Genomic DNA, 21,693 nt, shown 5'->3' with positions numbered 1-21,693 from the left:
CTATACTTTCTTTGCACCAGCAGAGTGAAGGTATTTTTATTTTTAGACTTGTTTGGTGTCCAGTTAAAATTTTTTCTTAACAAATATATAGATTCCGAATACCAGTCAAAAGAATAAGCTGATTTGGGCTTTTGAAAATTTCTTCATATATAAAACAAGATTTGAGTAAAGAAATAACACAGGAGGGAAAAAACGAATGATTTTGAGACAAACTTGCTTCAAAATATTGGGGACAGTATTTATTTAGAAAGAGTAAATTCTAGGGCCTAAACCACAGACTACCATTGAAATAAGCTTGGTTAAAGTTCTATGAGGTCTGACCAACATCGAGAGTAATTATCTACCTTTCAATTTCTGTTTCATGTTCTTAGGCCTTCTGGCAATTTCTTTGTTTCTTTTGAAAAAGAGAGGGAGTGTACAAATTCCTGTTGGAATCATCATAATATCTGGCTGGGGGTAAGTTGATAGTTTTCTGCTTGCTTACATGTTTCCATATACACGGTTACTATTCATCCTCTCGTTCTTTCTCTAAACCTTATTACAGAATTCCTGCTCTCCTTGTTGGTGTTCTTCTGATAACTGGAAAACATAGTGGAGATAGCATTGACTCAGCCTTCTTTTATGGAAAGGAGCAGGTAAGAAGAGATTACAGTTCTGTTCTTGGGAACGTCTCTTTTTCGCTTGTTCCTGTGTTTTGCTATACTTACATTAAAGTTATTTTGAAAATCTATTCCAATTTACTGCATATCCCACTGGTGGTCCTATATCACTTTAAGTCACAACTCAAACTGTGGTAAAGATTTTATAGGTCTACATCCGTTTTTATTTTTTTATTTTTAAAGATTTTATTTATTTATTTGACAGAGAGAGCGAGAGAGCACAAGCAGGGGGAGCAGTAGAAGGAGAGGGAGAAGCAGGCTTCTCGCTGAGCAGGGAACCCAATGCGGGGCTCCATCCCAGGTCCCCGAGCCGAAGGCAGATGCCCAACCATCTGAGCCACCCAGGCGCCCCTACATCCATTTTTAGTTGAGGATTTCCAAATGCTCGAAACTTACTGGGTCTTTTTAAACTCACTTATGAATTATGTTTCCTCTACTGGAGGAAAGAGTGATTAATTTAAAGCTATTTAATAAGTTAGCAGTAATAATAAAAACCATGTTCTTGACTTTCAATCCTATTATAAATATAAATTTCAGAACAGTAAGTATCTGGGGAAAAAGGTGCTTGAGAAGCAATAGTGTATCTGCTGATCAGAATTCTCTAGGGTTAGGACCCAAGGATGTGTGTTTAAAACAAACCAACCAACCTTCAAAAGATTTTGATTTCTTATCCTCTTTTTTCTGTTTTGTAATTTTGAATTTTATTGGGTTGTGAGAATAAATAAGATTACACATATAAAAGACTTCGACTAGCGCTGGCATTTGTTAGTATTCAATTAGTAGTAGCCAGAATTATTTATGGTTAGTATTATTACCATAACAGAGTCTCTCATTGAAGTACGCTTGAATTACGGATTAAAGCAAGCAAACACTTTGAAATAAAAAAGGTCTGTAAGCAGTCATTTAGCTTCCTTATAGAGGAAACCAGTGACATTGATGGATAGTGAAAGAAGCATCTAGAAATCTTAGGATTCCAAGCAAATCCTAATTTCTCCTCAAGTAACTTACTCCCTTTCATATTCTTACTCTTTTTTGAAAACCACTGTTCTAGAGCATTTATAGCTGTGGAGATATTGCATTTCCCACCAAACAAAAGTTCCCTTCAGTTACTCTACTAAGATGATCAAGCTGGGACTGTGAAACATGGCCTAATGTCTCTTTGCACTTTTGGCAGATGATCATCACAGCAGTCACCCTGTTCTGCAGCATCACGGTAGCTGGCATATCACTCATGTGTATGAACCACACCACCCAAGCAGGACGCTATGAAGGTTTCGACCAGTCTCAGAACCACAAAGCAGCAGAGCCTGGGAACGCCGCTTTTGAGGAGAGTCCAGTGCCAGCAAATGAACCAGAACCTTTTACAAGTTCTATCCCAGAAACAAGTATGATCCTGACATATAAAGAAACTCCTACGTGTCCGTAGAGCATGTATCCTAAATGTTTTGCTTCAGGGACATTTCTTGAACTATATCTTGACTATCATGTGTATTTGTCAAATGAGGGACTTGAATAATAGTCAATAATAGAAAGAGCCTGTGAGTTCTTCATTAGAGTCACATTTATAAATCTTTTATGAGGATAATCTTATGTTAAGTCCTAAAACTTCTTTGGACCTGAGAGTTTAGGAGAAAGTAACAACTGAAGGAAGTCCCTTTCTAGGAAACTAAGCACTTAAAACACTTGCAAATTGGACAATAGTGTATCAGGTGAGCACCATCAATAAAATGAACTCAAGAAGACCTGGTTAAGCAGAGTCAGTAATAGTCAGGAATAGGCAAACCATGGTCTGCAGGCCAAATGTGATTCACCACCCGGTCCTGTGTGGCCCAAGAGCTAAGAATAATTTTAACATATTTAAAGAGTTGAAGAAAAATTTCTAAAAATTTCTAAAACTTGGAAGCTATATGAACTTTAAATTTCCGTGGCCATAATGTTTTATTCGAAACCACCTGTGCTCGTTCATTTATGTATTTTCCCTGGGCTGCTTTCACGCTATGTTGGTAGAGTTCAGTCATTCACCAGAGACCCAGGGGCCTGCAAAGCCCAAAATATTTATCATCTGGTCCTTTACAGCAAATGTTTGCCAATCCTCTAAGTAAACAGATGTTCCTAACTAGTAACTTTGTTAATAAGTGTTAACAACTTCAATTCGTGAAGGGAACTCAGCAATAGAGTATGCATTTTGGATTCACTGGTGCCTGTGGAGATTTCATAAACATAAAGCATTGTGCCTGGGAGTGTAAGTGCTGGTACCTATTTTGTTCAGAGACTTTGTGGCATATAGGGATGACTGATCTCAAAACTATTAATTGTAAATGTCAATAAGTAAACGGTTAAAAAAAGAGAGTAAGATTTAAAGAATTTATCTTTGTTGTAAAAAGAGGAAAATCCCACAGATCTTACCATTTTATGTTGCCTTCTCCGCCCTCTCTCCCTTCCTCCATGCCAAACTGAAAGTATAGAGGACAGTGGCTAAAAACGGGCACTGGAGCCAGACTGCCTGGGTTCAAGTCCTGACTCCACAGTCTACTGCTCTTTGATCTTGGGCAAGTTCCCTCTGCCTCAGTTTCCATATCTGATGATGATAATCCTTACTTCATAGGACTATAAGGTCCTACTACACAGGACTGTAGTTTGCCACTTCCTGACTTACACCATTATCCCTGCCTCGGTCAGTACTCCTTTAGTTCATATTATTAATGGTGCTCGCTCATTTTTTTTGTTAGATCCTTTGTGATTTCAGCATCAGAATTTCATTCTTTTGAGCCCTCTTGACCATTTTCCCTTTTAAAATGGAGGTTCAAGGATTCTTTTTATGATGTGTTCACTAAAATTTTAAAAGTTGCTTTCTTGAAGTCTAGAGTACTTTTCGGATGCTGCCCAGTACCCTCTCCTTCCTCACTTCCTTTGTGGACAGCTACAGTGATCCTATAAAGGATCCTGCGGACCACAGCTCTAGCTGGCTCTCTGTGTCTTCTTCCCCCATGAGTGTTCCAGAACTGGCTACAGAAGGCCTGACAATGTGTGTGGGGAACACAAAACAAAGTGTCTTAAGCCCAGAGCCTTTTGTTGCCACCATTACCTGTATTTTATTTTTAAAGATTTAGTTATTTATTTTGAGAGAGAGTACAAGAAAGCAAGTGCATGTGGGGTGGTGGGGGGGGCAGAGGGAAAGAATCTCAAGCAGACTCCCCACTGAGCACAGAGCCTGACATGGGGCTTGATCTCACGACCCTGAGATCATGACCTGAGCCGAAGGCAAACATTTAACTGACTGAGCCACCCAGGCACCCCTCTATCTGTATTTTAAAAATAGCAAATAAAGTGCACCATAGATGTTCTTTAATCTCAGTCATCAGGGGGTGCCTGGGTGGCTCAGTCGTTAAGCGTCTGCCTTCGGCTCAGGTTATGATCCCAGGGTCCTGGGATCGAGCCCCACATCGGGCTCCCTGCTCCGTGGGAAGCCTGCTTCTCCCAATCCCACTCCCCCTGCTTGTGTCCCCTCTCTCGCTATATCTCTCTCTGTCAAATAAATAAATAAAATTTTTTTAAAAAATAAATAAATAAACTCAGTCATCGTCATCTCCAGCAGGAAAACCAGCTTGTCCTGTAATGTAAATAATTAAAGAGCCAGAGGATAGCTATCGCTTGGTTCCATAGGAAATCTTCCTTAGTGTTTCTATTTCCCTCTCCTTGTATCTCACTGTTGTATAACTGCTGTTGAACCTATCTGTATAACCCGCTAGACTATAAGTGCTATGACTGATTTGCCCAACATTATAGCCTCGGCACCTAGCGTGGTATCAGTCTTACTGTAAGTGTTTAGTAATATTTGTTAATGGATGGGTAGATGCATGGCTGGATAAGTTACACCATGATTTTCTTTTTTTTTTTTTTTTTAAGATTTTATTTATTTATTTGAGAGAGAGAGAGCACAAGCTGGGGGGGGACGAGGGTGGGGGGAGAGGCAGAGGGAGAGGGAGAAGCAGGCTTCCTGCTGAGCAGGGGGCCCAACGCGGGGCTCGATCCCAGGACCCTGGGATCATGACCTGAGCCAAAGGCAGATGCTTAACTGCCTGAGCCACCCAGGTGCCCCTGCACCATGATTTTCTGAAGCTACCTTACAAATTGCCATGGCAAAGTACTTGTTTATTTGCCTGTTCACCCATGTTCCGAGGGGAAAATCTGTGTGGTTATTCTCCTCCCGCAAATCCTGCTCTCTTCTGCTTTGCTAGTCGTGTTAACACATAACACATTTGATGTCCAGCCTGGCCTCCCCAAATCTCGGTTATCCAAAATAGTTCACTCACCTCTACCCCTTGCTATGCATTTGTCAGAGACCCATGATTTGCACATGTTGTAAGTGTGAAATTATGACTAAAAGGGAAATTAACCTATTAACCTTTTAATATGAGATCAAAGGCTTAGTTATAAAAGAGAAGGCTAATACGCTAGTTATGTGTCCTTCTTATGTTAGAAGATAAAAACTGCCATAGCACTTTTCGTGGTGGCTGTAATCATGTGTGAGTACCCACGTGCATGCCCGGTATGTATGTCATTGGATTGGGCTGGCTTTATATCTGTTTTCTGAACAATTTCATCTTAGCTGACTTAAGCCTTCAAATTTCTGAAGATAGGAGGGCTAGGCCAGGTGATCTCTGTATTTTCTTTTCTATTATACTGTGGTTCTATTTTAACCTTGAGATGGCATCATTATCTTAAATTTAGAAAGACACTTGTAATAGCTTATTATAGAGTGTAGTTTTTATACTTTGAAATCTTTTTCTGTTAAGAACACTGCTGAAGAATTAAGTCATATTATCAATGAAAATTTCAGCCTAGGCATTATTCCTTTTTCTAGCATATTAAATTTTAATACAATTTATCACTGAACTTATTATCTATTAGAATCCACACCAGAAAAAAAAAAAGAATCCATGTCAAGGAGCACCATGTCTTATATCTGTGTTTAAAGGACACTGCATGCATCCTCTGACTACGCAGAAGAGAAACTATAGCTCTATAGCAGAGGTCTCAGTGAACTTCCATAAACCAATCTACCTATAAAGCAGCAAGAGCTTTTCAGCAGTATATGTTTGAAAAGACGAAAAAATAGAATTGTTTTGACTGCATTTTCTAGACTAGTAGGAAACACCTTCTTGGGCACCTGGGTGGTTCAGTTGGCTAAGCAACTGCCTTCGGCTCAGGTCATGGTCCCGGAGTCCTGGGATCGAGTCCCACATGGCTCTTGGCTCAGCAGGGAGCCTGCTTCTCCCTGGGACTCTCTCCCCTCTCGTGCTGTCTCTCTCTCTCTCTCAAATAAATAAATAAAATCTTTTAAAAAAAAAAGGAAACACCTTCTTAAAGAAGCAAGTCTTGAGCTGAACATAAAGGAGGAGAGGATTTCAAAGAATTAACAGAGTGGGAATCGCACATGTGTCTAACCAGGTCTGCAGACCTGAAAAGGCGTGGGGTTTGTGGAGGACACTAAAGAATTGTCCGGAAAGAAGGAAGACGCCTTGTTGGACAGTGGGGATGGTTGGATAGGGTAAGAGGGGCCAAGTCCTCAGGAGCTCTCAAATTCAGGCCAAGGAGCTTCAATTAACTACAGTAAACGATAGAGCGTTAGTGCGTGTTTTTAAGGAGTGATGAAAAAAAGCTGTTTTTGAAGAAAGTGTTTAAATTCTTAGTTCTCAAAGCACAGTGGTAACTAATAAAAGCAGCATGGATTAAAACACTCTTCCTTGTCATGCAACGAGGAGACAATATACAGAGGAGCTGGTCCTTTTCTGCCACTCCTTAAATGTTAACCTCCGTATAAGCACATGTAAATTCTTCTTGATAGACACCGTGTGAACACATTTCCATTGTGGCTGCATGGGAAATTTGTGTGTGTGTATGAGTGGGTGGGTTGTCTGGTTTGGTCTGGTTTGGCATCTCTTGAAGTTGTCCATTTCTGTTGTGGTTGGGCCTTATTCTCCTATGTTATTTTATCTATATAGGTTGCTGTTCCTGCTCAATGGGAGATGGTGGATTGCACTGCCCATCCACCGAGACAGTAGGAAACACAGGCGCCAGTGGGCTTGTGACTCCTTCGTTTGAGAAAAGTAAGTGCCTCCAGGCCATGAGGATGGGCCTAAGGAGCAGGAGATTCCTCTCCTTACACCGTAAAAGATTTCGGCTCAGGATTTCATAGAAGCTACACTGCTTATGTATTCTCAAATAAGATGGGGAAAAGTGCTAATAGGATAATAATTGTGCATAGATAGGATACTCATTTAAAAAAATAAAGTTCGGGGAACCTGGGTGGCTCAGTTGGTTAAGCATCCGACTCTTGATCTCAGCTCGGATCTTGGTCTCAGGGTTGTGAGTCCAGACACCGAGTTGGGCTCCACACTAGACATGAGCCTACTTAAAAAAATAATATTAAAAAAATTAAGTTCTTATAATATAGTAATTGGTAGTATTATAGACATGTTTTCCAATAAATTTAACCCATGTGGTAATTCCAAGAAGTTTGCCCCAAGTACCATTTTTTTGGGGAGGGACTCTTTTCTTATTTTAGCAGCTAAGACTTTTCCCCCACTCATCTCTTTCGGGGCCAGGACCAATTAGTGCTTAATTACATTTTGAATCTATAGACTTTAAATATACCCTTTCTTATAAAGTAAGAAAAATCTTTGAAAGCAATGAACTTTGACATACAGAGTAGAAGACTGAATTACATTTGTGGTCTGAATTTCAGTTTATTTATTTGTTTGAGCTAAAATTGGTATGTAACATTATATTAGTATAAGGTGTACAACATAATAGTTCAATATTTGTATATATTACACAGTGATCACCACAATAAGTCTAGTTACCATCCGTGACCATACAATTGACCCCCTTCACTCTTTTCACCCTCCCCTAACCCCCTTCCCCTCTGATAACCACCAGTCTGTTTTCAACCTTGCCCTAGCTCTTGGTTGTCTCTAGACCCTTTGTGATTGTCTAGCCTGACTTATTCTTGATAGTCCCAGTTGTTGAGGGTGTGCTAGGACGGGTGCGAAGGGAGGGACCTAGATTCAGGCTGATTGGAAGCCAGATTCTCAGGCAGCAGCTCTTAAAGTATGCAAATATATACAGTCCTGTGGGACCACAATCGTAGACCCTGCTGACCTCTAGACCAGGAGATCTGAAGGTATCCCCTGGGTGCAGTTGCCAAGAATCAGGGCTTCAGTCAAGTGTAAAAGATCCTTCCTGGGAGATACCAGTGAGCTGTGGCAAGGCCGAGGTGGGGGGTGGGGTTTGCACAGATGCTGTCTCTGCCTGCATCCTCCAGAGTGCTTCTGTAGCCTTTAGATGTGTGGCTTTAACCTGAAGCCTGTCCCTCAGGTTAAAGCTCCTGGGCGATCAAATGGGTCTTTTTCATGTGCACTCTGGGGGTGTATTTCAGTTTGCTGTCTGTGTATTGCCCAGGATGTGGTATGCTGTCCAGAACTATCTTTCCAAATGTTACAAACCTGTGGAGCCTAGAAGCACAAGCCTCCGCAGCCACCAGAGCCAGGCAAGTGGGTGGCCTCTGTGTGGACTGAGTTCACCCACCAGCTTTAGCAAGGCTGCAGGAGAGTGTTGGGTGTGGGACAGGCCTGTGCCAAGAAAGAGCATCTGGGGCGGGGCACACCTGCAATTTTAGCAGAGCTGGAGAAGAGCATTCTGGGAGGGACGTGCCTTGGTTTGAGCCATGTTATGTTTGCACGCACCTGCCTGCTCTGGCAAGGTAGAGGGAGAGTGTAAAAACTGGCACTCTCAAGCAGCTCCATCCACAAAAAAAATTCCAGTGAATCTTTTAAGATTAGCAGTTGAATCTCCTTCACATATAATCTAGTCACTTCTCAAACAGCTGCCTTTGTGCTGGTTCCCCAGACGGGTGAGTCCATGCATGAGCCCCTCAAAAGGAGTATCTCAGATCCCCGTAGCCCTTGGGCCCCCTGGACATAAGCCCCATGTTTCCAGAACCAGACTTTCTTGGGGCCTCATATGTCTGGTACAGGTCCCAAGGGTTGGGGTCCCTGATGTGGAGCACAATCCCCTCACTCCTCAGGAAGTTCTAAGCCTGTGAGATCCTTCCCTATTGTGAGTCACTGTACCCAGGGTGAGCTTTTCGGTGAGATTGCATTTCTGCCTTTCCTACCTGGCTTGATGTGGCCATTTTTCCCTTGTTGTGGAGGAAGCGGGCCAGCTAGTTTCAGTTCTTTTTAGGTGGGAGTTATTCCAAATAGAGTGGTAGATTTGGTGTATCTATGGGAGATGAGTTCAGGGTCTTCCTATACCACCATCTTGGATCATCTCCATGCACGCACAATGGAATTCAAATTATTTAAAACAACTGAACGCACTTATGTGAAATTGCAATGCACTTTCAGTTGATTATGCTTATTTGTAATTAAGTTAGAAAGGGAAACCCCCAAAAGCCCTCTTAAGACATGGTGAAATATATGTCAACTGTATTGTTGTCAAAGGCATTTCACTTTTATATAAGAAATGTGAGGATTATAAATAAGGATGTATGCAAATCACTTAGCACAGTGTGTGGAATACATAGTAAATGCTCATTAAACATAGTTGCAGTAGTAGTGGTTGTTATTAGGCAAGCAGGGTTTATATTTGGCTGCTGTCTGCTGGCTAGTAATGAATCTTAAATAGTGGAACTCACATTTCTATAGAAAGAAGTGAAAATATATCAGATGTTGGGCCTTCACTGACTTTCTGCTAGGAAACCCCATTTGGTGTTCAGTTAAACTGTCTTTCAGTTTTTGTATGCCACTTTCCTAAACTAATGTTTCTTTACTTTACATCATAATTCTCAAGGCTTTTCTCCTTATGTTTTCTCCCTACACAATATACCTAATAGTAAAGTCTGTCAACAAATTCAATATGTAATTTAACATTTTTTTTTGTCTCCGGAAATTATGTTATGCTTTTCTTATCTGTCATTTTCTTCATGAATAATGCTGATTCCTGAAAAGTCTTTTATATAGGAGCTTCTTTCATTTTCTGATCCTATTTTGTAAAAGTCATATAGAAAGAAAGCCATCACATATGGACTTCATCTACTCCTATAATTTAGTATCATTCCTTACGCCTGAAATAAAGAAAGGCTAGAGGAAATCAAACCATGAACAAGTGAGAATTTTTAGAGCTTAGCAGTATAATTAATTCCTCATCCCCAAAACACTGGCACAGCACAAAGGCAAAATCAATGTTGCAATGTGTAAAAAAGGCAAATGAAAGATAATAAAATTTATTTTTATCCATTTTTGTAATATCTGTATGCAGTATTTTAAGACCAGGTTTATTATATATACTGATAGAATTTTTGTACACTAAGATATACACAAATAATTTTTATTAAAGTAGGATCATACTAGAGAGACAGTTTGGCAGCCTGCTTTCTTTTCACATAGCAACACTGTGCGCTTCCCCTGTGCCGTAAGCCGCAATGTTGGACCACGTTTAATGACTGCATATGTCCCTTTCTGGAAAGGGGCTCTAGGAAATACAGATTTTTATGGTTACCTTGAGGGTTAAGAGCTATAAAATTGTGGCTTTCATCTTTGACTTTTTAAAATCAGACTGTATGTTAGACTAGACATCCATTGCGTAAAAAATGTTTTCCCCTGCTTTGGGGGCCATGGACATAGTGGAGCTGAGGCAGGAGAACACAGGTTTCTTGAGAAAGGCCCCTCCCCTCTAGCTAGTCTAGGCCAGAGAAGGGTCATACCTGTGATTTGGACTTGCTTCTGCATGTCAACAGAATGGTGTATAACAGTTTTGATTTCTTAAAGGTCTTTTCTAAGGCAGATTTTAAACTCTTTAATGAAAGGCAAGGGGGAGTAGTACATTTGTGTTACAATTAGCCAAACTAGGATATCTGTGACCAATATGTAGATTTGTTACAGATGAAACATGAGCTATTAATTTAGCCTTAAAAAAAGAAATTAAGATATATATATATTTATAATGTATAGCTAATGGCTATAATAACAGCTAATGGCATGAGGGAAGTACCCAGTGTTGCTAAGTAAAAAAAAAAAAAAGCACGCTGCCAATCTGTGCCTTTGTATGATCCTACTTTAATAAAAAGTATTTGTGTGTTCTTGGTGTAGAAAATTCTATAAGTAGAGGGGTCGCCTGGGTGGCTCAGTCAGTTGAGCGTCTGCCTCCGGCTCAGGTCATGATCCCAGGGTCCTGGGATCGAGCCCTGCATCGGGCTCCCTGCTCAGCGGGAAGCCTGCTTCTCCCTCTCTCTCTCCCCCTGCTTGTGTTCCCTCTCTTGCTCTCTCTCTGTCAAATAAATAAATAAAATCTTAAAAAAAAAGAAAAGAAAAATTCTATAAGTAGACACAGTAAACCTGGTCTTAAAAAATATATGTGTTACACTGTTAAATAGTGTAGAAGGGAACTATGGCATCCTACTTGTATTTTGTCAGATGAAACCACTTGACAAGTAGAACTCTCCTGAGACCACATGAAGGAGCCTTCCTCAGATTTCATCTAAAATAATATACTGATGCTGAGCTGAATGTGCATATGCGCTGGTTTGCTTCGAAAGTCATTATGAATTTAAAATGCATTCAAATAAAAAGCTCTGATTACAAATTGTTGTACTTACTGTCTTATAGATGATCATTGTGTGAGTCGCTGTAACTCCCAGACCTGCATGTTAGTCCAGGAAGAAGAGCAGTATCTACAGAGTGGAGACCAGCAACTGACTCGTCATGTGTTGCTGTGTTTACTTCTCATTATTGGCCTGTTTGCTGTAAATGTTTCTTCTGATTTTTGTTTTGGGGCCATTTCTTTAAATGTTTGGCAAAGATTTTATTCAGGCATCTGAGGGAAACTTAGTTGCTGCTTCTGGGAGGGGTGGGTGGCAACGAGGCCAATCTGAATCCTGATCTTGAGCTGTTTTGGGGAGCAAGGGGAATGAAGAATTCACAGCACTCTGCTGCCTAAATGCCCCAGTAGCCTCTTCTGCTTAGAGTCATTTACTCTATTCTCTGAACCTAGAATCTGGTAAAACCAGGTATCCCCACGCTGTGTACGGGGCCGCTTATTCTAACGTATTCCTTCCAAGACTGACCTCAGTGGGTAAATGCCTACGTGGTCTCGCAGGAGACATTCCTCAGATAAATAAGCTTTTAAACAAAATTTTTCGTTATGAAAATAACACAACCACTTCATACAATAGATAGTTGTGAGATTACCACCTTCTATTTTTAATACATTTTTTCATTGTTCTAATTGTCATACAGATTTATACCCTGCTTTGTCACCTATGTCAACCATTTTCATCTTGCTACGCAGTTGTTCCGAACTGTTACTTTAAATGACTCCTTAATAAACCATAGAGGAGATACATTATCATTTTCTCAACCACTTTCTTAGGGATGATTATTCCTAGTTCTTCAAAATGCTTAAATAAACATCTCCATGCAATATTTCCGTATGATAGACTCTCAAGGTTGGGAAATCTGGATCAAAGAGTACAAATATTTCAGTGCCTTTGGATGCATTCTATCAAATTGTTTTCTGAAGGAGTAGTATAGATTTGTAAAAGTACTCTCACCAGCACTGAATGTTATAAATTTTAAAATCTGATAATTTTGTAAGTGAAATATAGCACTTGATTTTTTCAATGCATTTCTCTGATTACTAGGGGCTTTTAGAATTAGTTTTATGTCCTCTTTTGTGAATTATCAGTTACTATTATATAATTCTTTGAGATGGTTCAAGTGTAACTTGCCTAGAGATGGGAGATGGACCATATAATGTATGAAGAAACCTTTTTACGTGGGGATGCTTGTTACATAGAATGCTATCAGCCAGCACCATTTTAACTGCTGTTTAAGAAAAAAAATCAAAAAGTAAATGCTGCCAAGAACGGCTGCTTAGCGATGTGATTGTTTTGATTGTGTAGAACTAATTTTAAAATCAGTCCTGTCTTAGGCTAGTTGGCAGTCCTGATGTATTATGTAAGCTTCTGTATTATGGCGCATGTCTTCTTGCTTCAAGTCTGATCAAATTAGATGTTGTTTGAATGACATCTGTCAAGAGGAGAGGTTGAAACCTCTTGTTCAAAAGACAAAGCCTCTATATTCTGTCGGTGTTTTTCCTTTTAGTCTTTTTCTGCCTGATTATTAAGCAGATAAGTTATTGTACTGTGTTCTGGATAGAGAGAAATGATTAGCTAGCTTCATTTTAAAATACTATTTTCACCTTCCTTTACAGAATCTTTCCAGTTGTTTGTGGTGGCTATTCAACCAAGAACCTGGAAGACTCTATGTTGAGTTACAGTTTTTCTGTGCTGTGTTTAACTTTGGCCAGGTATTTATTCCCTGAGAACTTGGAAGGCTTTTTTCTGTTTTCCTGGATGGGCTGTTTGGGGGGCAGTGGTGCGGATGTTGTTGTTTTCTTTTAAATCGAAAGAGTTTAGTTGGTTTGCCGGCTGCTGGTACATGACAGCTGGCAGGGGCTGCCGGTCTCCGTGTTGGTTCAAGTCCTCAGAATGCACCCGCAGTGTTTCAGTCAGAAACACCAAATCATTTTTTGCTTTGGTTTTAAAATAAAGAATGATAATTTAAGCAGGGACAAGATGTTCCAGCTTCTTTTTAAACTTTGTGATGGTCTTAATAAGTCACTTTGGGAAGAAGACTTACCTTCTCTGAGCCTTTAGTTTCATCACTTAAATTGATGAACATCATTTCATTTACATTTCAATGTTTCTTGAACAATAGGTACTTAAATCTTTTTAGAAAATCATGTGGTAGATAAATAAATTTTGGCCAGGGATAGTTAGTTACCATTCCTTGAGGACCTACTACTATATGCCAACCATTATTAAGCTTGATACTTTAGTCATCTTGCTTAAACGTCACAAGAATACCTACAAAGTAGACATTATCATTCCCAGTTTACAAATTAGAAACTAAAATTCCATGAAGAACTAATATAATAGGTGCTATTGTTTTTATGTCACTATTAAAATGGATATTTAAGAATAAGTGATGTTTTATGTATTGGGAAGATATTTTTATGTGTAAAGTTCAAAATGTGATTCTGTTTTTAATCCCTTACCTTTTAATTAGAGAATATTAGTCCCCAGATTAAGTATCGGGTTGAAAAAAATACTGTGTTTGAAATCACGGGGTTTTAATAATCAACCGAAGTCAGTTAACGTTTATCAGTAAAGAGTCCCGCACTTTTTACCCTAACATTAATTTCTTTTTTTTTAAAGATTTTATTTATTTATTTGACAGAGAGAGATAGTGAGAGAGGGAACACAAGCAGGGGGAGTGGGAGAGGGAGAAGCAGGCTTCCCGCTGAGCAGGGAGCCCGATGCAGGGCTCGATCCCAGGACCCTGGGATCATGACCTGAGCCGAAGGCAGACGCTTAATGACTGAGCCACCCAGGCACCCCTAACATTAATTTCTTGAAATATTTCCAGTTTGTTTTGCCATTATTGTGGGAGCAAAATGACTCTGTCCAGATAGATAAGTGACCCATTCAGTTTATTACAGATAGACTTGAGTATCCCAAGCTACTTGATGCTCACCTCACTTTGTGATTCTATTTAAGATCTGATTCTGTACCCAAGACCTATAAAATACTAGGTTGAAAACTCATAGTCTCACTCAGCATTTTGTATTCAGGAAAGCCACTCCAGGCGGAGTCACCCCAAGACTGGCACTGAGAAGGCTTCACAAAGAAGTTAATGCCAGGAATGTTGCATTTGAAATGATGCCCCCACGGCTAATGGCCCAAGTGTTTCAAAGGAGAGAGATATACACCCCCACACACCACCACCACCACATCCTATATAGGTGTTGTAGTAAGATCATTCCTTTTTGGTTGTTTGAAGTTTGGGGGTGAAGAAAGGTAGATCCTTCGTGCAATATATTACATTCTCCATCCCACCTCCCACCAACTTGCACTTAGATCCTTATCCCACTGTGTCTGACAAATGGCAGCTCCCAGGCTCCTGCCTCTCCAAGCAGTCCCAATTGTCCTGATCTGTGGCTGACTTCCGGTGCCATTTTGCTTCATCACCCCCAAATCCTTCAAAGCCTTTCCCTAAGCACCTAGCCAACTTCATTTCACATAAAGTTTGTTCAGTTATTTCATTATAACCAAATACTATATAATTCTATCATTTCTCAAGTGTTAACAGAAAAATAATAAATACCTAAGCACAATAGGAGCTAATTTATTTTCTTTTTTAAAAAGAGGAAAAAAAGACATAAAGCTTTTATTTTTTTGTTTAAGATTTATTTATTTATTTATTTGACAGAGACACAGCAAGAGAGGGAACACCAGCAGGGGGAGTGGGAGAGGGAGAAGCAGGCTTCCCGCTGAGCAGGGAGCCCAGTGCGGGGCTCGATCCCAGGACCCTGGGATCATGACCTGAGCTGAAGGCAGATGCTTAACGCCTGAGCCACTCAGGCACCCCGACATAAAACTTTTAAATATTTCCATTTTTCTTCAGTAAGCTAGCATGAAGATGTGGTCACTCAGTACTTATTTAAACCGGTTATCCAACATAATTCGTAAGATAGGTGACTGGAAAGAGGCAGCCAAGTATCATAACTGCCTCCAGGCATTAAACTTTAGAGGGCCTGCCTTACAATATTGCTCTAATCACTATGGATTTGCTTCCCTCAGCACTAAATATGGTGACTTCCATAACTTCCCAGTCTTAACGTTCTAGTGTTGAATTCATAACTATAACTTTTCTTCTTCCATAGGGATTTATTTCCTTTGGCATCTTTGGATTGGACAAACATTTAATCATTCTGCCTTTCAAAAGAAGGTAAATTTAGTTTTGAAATAAATCTGTATCTGTAAAGGTAATGACAAGGCCATTCTATTAAGATACTGATATTTTTAAACCTTTAGTAACTGCTAGGAGACTACAGAAAGGGTAAATTAAACACTGCAGAAAGGTTATATGTTGATTCACATATCTGTTGTAAATAACTGCAGAGAAAATATTGGAAGAACTCTTATTAATCCAACATTGTCATTTGCATTTTAACAAGAATTGATGGATGCTGACTTCTACCTATGCCATTAACTACATAAAGTAAAATGAAACTTGGAAGTGTATTTAGAAATGGAAATAATAGATGGCGTGCCCCCAAAGGTCTATATTTGACAATGTAGGTTCTCCTTTGACAATAGGATTTCTCTTTCTATCAAACTGACAATTTATAGAAAACTTAAATTCTCTTCCTGCTAAACTTTTGTTTTTTATTTGCTTGGTGAAGAGTTTCTTTAGATTCCGATTGGGAATTTCTTTATAATAACAATGATAGTGTGAATATAATAATGAAGTGGGAATTCTCCAACTTGGGAGTGGCAGGAAAGGGGGGCACAAGTCTTTGTATATCCTCATTTGTTTTCAAAGTCAAAATTAGTAGAAATTAGAAGTACGAGTGGAATTTATCCAACCAACTATATAAAAAGTACCCAGTATATGGTCACTCTTCTTTCTTCTCCTTCTTCTTTTTTGTCATCATTAACATCATCACATTATTAAGATGTAGTTGCTAGGGTCATAATCATTTCATTAAGGAGGAAAAGTGTAATAGGAAAGTCATTGAACTTAGTTAACAGCTTCATAATGTTGATCAGGTAAAATAGTCAACAGATCTATTGTCCGAGGTGACAGAAACAGAAATGTGCTGTATTCCAGATCCTAGTATTTTTCTCTTTGGTACTGAAATTGGAAAATGATTAAATAAAATACTTGATCTCTGTAAGTAATTTTTGCAACTTAAAACAGTAGAATGTAGAATAAGAAAAGAACTTCATTTATTGGCAGAAACTGAAATGGATCAAATATGTCAGGAGGGTTTATAAAATGTTCAAGTCTCAAGTCTCCCACCCTGCCTCACCTCACCCCCACCCTACCTGCTTGGACCAGGAAACCAAGTGCAGGTTATGTCTTTGCCTCGGAGACTAATGAGATCTGGATGTTGTAGATGTTAGCTTTGAAAGAGCCATGTTGATGGGGTGATAAGCAAGAAGGGGTTTTCTCTCAGTGCTTTCATTTCCTTAAAAGTGGCCTCCATAAATTTTGGTTTTTAGACTTGAATTCCTATGGAATAATAAAGAGACAGCAGAAAACAGGGGTTCTCCTGTTCCTGAGGAAATAAAAATGACCTGTCAGCAATTTATCCATTATCACCGTGACCTCTGCATCCGAAACATTGTCAAGGAAAGAAGGTAAGTACAAATTCCAGATAATTATATTTTAGATGATTAATTTTGGTTTGTAACAGGCTAAGTAATGTGGTTTTAACTAACTACATGGTTGTTATTTTCAATAGCATGTTTACATGTAAAAGTGAAAATAGCTATGGGTCAGTTTATAGTTTAAGAAACAGAATATATAAGATTTTTACGCTTTCTAAATGTTATATAACTGCCGATTTCCATATAAAGTGTGAAAACTAATTTAGAATGAACCAAGATGTCGTGAAATATTAACATTCACTTCACGTTGGCCATTAGTGTCTCACAAAGCTATGGGATACACTGGATTTAGAAGTGGCTTTCTATTCTCCACCTCCTAGTGGTATGTTATTTCATATTATTAATGACATTGTCAAAAAAATGAAATGAAATTTGTATTTTAATTAATTCGGCTGCTTATTTTTCCCTTCAAGTCCTAATCTTCAGTCTATGACATCATATTTATTCTTCTAATCCTCAAAGTATGGAGGATGCAGCAGGAAATGAATTAAAGTGCCATGATTTTTGTTGTCATAAAAGAGGAAAAAAACACAACATAACCAAATATGTTTATGTGTATAACTACATATTTAAAAATTTGTGAAGATTACCATTCAGGGTGATATATTTAACCTATTATGCCAGTATATTTTATTATACCCAAAAGGAGGCCTGGTATAGCTAGTGGAAAGGGGACTCACTGGTTGCGCACTGATACCAGAGGCCAGGTCCCGAATCTGCCACTTACCAGCTATGTGACGTCAGGCCAGTTCGATTCTCTAAACCTTTGTTTTCCTCTTATTTGAAGTTAGATAGCATGTCTTTGAAGTGGATAGCAAAATCTATATGATGGTCCAAGCTCAGTTTCTGGAAATGGTAAACTATGAAGAAAAGTTAGTTTCTTACCCTTAAAGAGCCAAACAGAATTACTTCAAAGTTCCATCTGTGGCTAGTTCCAACAATTTACAATCGTTTTTTTTTTGTTTTTTTTTTTTTTATTTATTTATTTGAGAGAGAGAGAATGAGAGGGAGAGAGCACATAAGAGGGGGGAGGGTCAGAGGGCGAAGCAGACTCCCTGCCGAGCAGGGAGCCCGATGTGGGACTCGATCCAGGGACTCCAGGATCATGACCTGAGCCGAAGGCAGTCACTTAACCAACTGAGCCACCCAGGCGCCCTACAATCGTTTTTTTTAAAGGAAGAAAGGGCACTCCACTTCAGAAAGGCCCCCCGTGACTGCCCACTGTCAGAAGCATGGCTCTTGCTTCTAGTTGAGTGGACACTGGCTGATGGTGCTGCTGTGCGTCCTGTCTGACGGCACATTCTCTGCATTCTGTGCAGTTCCATGCACTGCGCTTGGAGCTTCCTGGTCAGTCATCAGGAAGCAAGTGCTATTCAGTTGGTGTCTGGGATTACAAGGTGTTTGTTAGGCTATAAGTTAAAAATCAACAAGCAGGGAGAAGGATCAGACAGAGGTGGTAATATTCAGGCTTTTTTTCAAAGTGATGTTTGCATGGCAAAGCATAAATTAAGATATCTTATTACTAAGCAAAATACTGGTGTTAAAATATTTTGATTTATGTACTTGAGAAGATTTTTCATGTATATTAACCTCTTTTCTAATTTTTCTATGAAATGCTATACTCCTTGGTGGTTAAATGGTCTAAAATGTTTGTCACCTATTTCTCATTTCATCTTGATTTTCATCCGCTGTTTCCTGTTGTCAAGCACTTCAGGTTTTACAGCTTGACTAATGCTTGTGGACAGATTCATGTTGTCTCTTACATATTTGTATGAAAACCTACAGAATTCATTGAATTGGTTCTTTAACATTTCCCTTCCCCTTATTTATTTGTTCATACGTGAGGTACCCCACATTTGCATTAGCAAGACAGATTTTAAATAATCAAGAAATAGATTCATCATCAAAGTACACTTTAAAGACCTTACATTTGTAGCAAGACAGATCACACTTATTCCTTCCTTACTTCCTAATGCAAATTCTTGACAAGCGTATCAGTAAGCATGTCTTGCTGCTGAAGGCAAGAAGAAAGACTGTTTGTAGGCACTGTGATAAACAGAAAATAATGACGTTTGATTTGAGTAGTTTAGTAAAAATAGTCACTTCTTAAGAGCTTGTAAAAAATATTATTAAATGTTCCTGAGACAATTTAGTTACTTATTATACCTAAGAGTATAACTTATAAAATTAACACTCTTCAGCTGTCTACAGAATGGATCTGATCATAAAAGACCAGCTACTATAAAAAGAATGCTTCTTCGTAGATGCATTTACTTAGGTCATTTTTTTTTACATGTTTCTGTTTTCACAAGCATTATTGGCATATTTTATTTTTTTCTGGTGGATCTTTCTAGGGTCAGGTGAGTTAACAAACCCTTTATATTCAGAATAGTTTCATTCCTGCCACACTTTTAACTATCATGCTGTGTTTCCCTGTCTCCTGTTTTTCCTTGCTTGTCCTCTATCATGCAGTGCTGATACCAGGTTTACAGAACATATGGGTGAATCATTCCTTTGACATACAGGTGTGGTGCAAAGACATCTGTCGGGACCTTCTGTGGCTGTGACCTGGTGAACTGGCTCATTGAAGTCGGCCTTGCCTCCGACCGCGGGGAAGCTGTGATATATGGAGATAGACTGGTGCAAGGGGGAGTCATCCAACATATTACCAACGAGTATGAATTTCGGGACGAGTACTTGTTTTATAGATTTCTTCAAAAGAGCCCTGAACAGAGTCCTCCTGCTATTAATGCAAACACACCCCCACAGGAAACATATAAAGAGATTGAACATTCATCCCCATCCCCTAAGACCTAAATTATGAAGGAGACAACCCTGGGCCATATTCTAGCCCCAGATCTGTTTCTTATTAGCTGTGTGACCTTGGGCAAATCATAATCTCTCTGAGCCTCAGTTGCCTCTTCTGTAAAATTTGGTGAGATGTGTTCCCACCCCATGCGAACATTTTGTGATTTCATGTCTATGGAAAACACACAGGAAACTGACTTAGGAAAAAGAGAAAACCAAGTCAAAATTTAAAGTTCTGATAATAAATATAATAATTACTATAAACTAGTTATGCCAACATTTTAAAACATTGCTCCCCACATCTGTTTGCTATAATTTCAAAGTCAACATCCAATGTACTATTGCTTTAAATTGCCAAATTTGGCAGGTATACTGCTGGCAGGAAATGGACCTTAAATTATGATAACTTTGCACTTATTGATAGCACCTCCTGAAAAAGAATTTTAATGATTCTGATAAAAGGCCTTCTTATTTTGTTTTTCCCGTTTTCTTGACAAATAGTACTCATTAAAAACTAGAAGCAATATTTTTTTAAAGTTCATCTTTTCTTATTTTTATATCCAAAATACTAATCTGTGCCACAGGAGGTGAAGAAGAACCACCATAAATATTATCTCCAAAATCCATCAACAGAAGTCTAATCTTTAACTTTTGTACTAAAAATAATTTCAGCAGTTTTGTTTAAATTTTATCAACAAAATTATTGTCATATATCAATTCTGGTGTTTGCACAAAGCATCACAGTGCAGAAGGATAGCCCTATCACTTTATTCCCTGTAGTTAAAGAGAAAAAAATCTATATAGTTCAAGTCAAGATTTAAAAATTCTAAACCTAACATCCTACTTTTACATCTAGAATTTAGTCTTTTTAAACTATCCATGTATAAAAATCTATAAACTTGAAAATTATTCAGTGTTGCCCTCAGATAAGCTTTATCTTCAATAAATTAAAAAGAGATCTATTCACATGACCTTTGAACCTCTACTTGTTAGGTGTCAGTACTGGTTTAACTTATTTAAAACATGTTTCAAGTATTTATTTTTCTCATACTTTTAATGTCTCATGTAAAAGCCATTTAGAAAATAATTTATAGATTTAAATCATTGCCCTTTTAATGCAACAAATATGTAATTTTTTTTAAAAATCTGCATGGAAGCCTGGTGTATTTAACAAGTAAATTATACTTTATTGTGTAGTATTAACCTGTACCAACTTTATGTTATGATTAGGGAATGGGGATGTTTTTTCAGCAGAACTATCTTGTGGCAAGACCCTTTTTTTCATATGACCACATTATAAGTCTCAGAATGCTCAGGAGTAAGCATAAAGCCTCACTGTTATACCAGGAGACTTTTATAGTGACAGCAGTACAGATATTAATTCACATGCATGCAGGCAACTCAAACTGGAGAATTTGTTTTGTGAACAAGTCATACTTCACATGTTCTGTTATTTGCATGAAGGGAATGAGCAGCATCTTTTTCCATGGGAAACACTAAGAGAAAACCCTGGATCTGACTGATCTGAGGTTTCAGATAAGCAAAGGCTTTTTAGGGATGTTTTTAAGATTATGGATATGCTAATTTTGTTAAATGAAAATATTTGTAACTTTTACTCTCACTGACAAAGCAAGTTTCTCAATAAAATACCTATTTTAACTTGCATTGCCAACATCTTTTCTTTGAGTAATCTGAAAAATGCAGAAGCCATCACAGAGGTCTTTTCTATACATTTTCAATTTTTTTTTTTTAAGATTTTATTTTTTTGAGAGAGAGACAGAAAGAGCACAAGCAGGGGGAGGGGCAGAGGGACAAGGAGACTCCCCACTGAGCATGGAGCCCATCATGGAGCTCGACGTGGGGCTCAATCCCAGGACCCTAAGACCGTGACCTGAGCCAAAGTCAGACGTTTAACTGACTGAG

The 21,693-nt window shown here is 38.7% G+C and overlaps 1 protein-coding gene across 2 annotated transcripts in view; it reads left to right on the top strand.

Annotated features, from left to right (window-relative positions):
* Positions 1–21,435, top strand: part of GPR155 (G protein-coupled receptor 155) — a 43,314-nt gene extending 21,879 nt beyond the window's left edge. The window contains exons 8-16 of one of the 2 annotated variants that reach the window (XM_036075792.2): positions 372–456; positions 545–635; positions 1,834–2,044; positions 6,665–6,769; positions 11,330–11,466; positions 12,936–13,031; positions 15,450–15,514; positions 16,795–16,932; positions 19,488–21,435. In XM_036075792.2, the coding sequence (XP_035931685.1) occupies positions 372–456; positions 545–635; positions 1,834–2,044; positions 6,665–6,769; positions 11,330–11,466; positions 12,936–13,031; positions 15,450–15,514; positions 16,795–16,932; positions 19,488–19,779 (1,220 nt within the window). In that variant the 3' untranslated portion in view covers positions 19,780–21,435. Of the gene's footprint in view, positions 1–371; positions 457–544; positions 636–1,833; positions 2,045–6,664; positions 6,770–11,329; positions 11,467–12,935; positions 13,032–15,449; positions 15,515–16,794; positions 16,933–19,434 lie in introns of both variants that reach the window. The other variant, XM_036075793.2, reaches the window with a different exon arrangement.
* The last annotated feature ends 258 nt before the right edge of the window (positions 21,436–21,693 follow it).

The sequence above is a fragment of the Halichoerus grypus genome, chromosome 4 (genome assembly GCF_964656455.1).
Source record: "Halichoerus grypus chromosome 4, mHalGry1.hap1.1, whole genome shotgun sequence".
Classification (NCBI taxonomy): domain Eukaryota; kingdom Metazoa; phylum Chordata; class Mammalia; order Carnivora; family Phocidae; genus Halichoerus; species Halichoerus grypus.
This window is presented reverse-complemented; position numbering and strand designations above follow the sequence as displayed.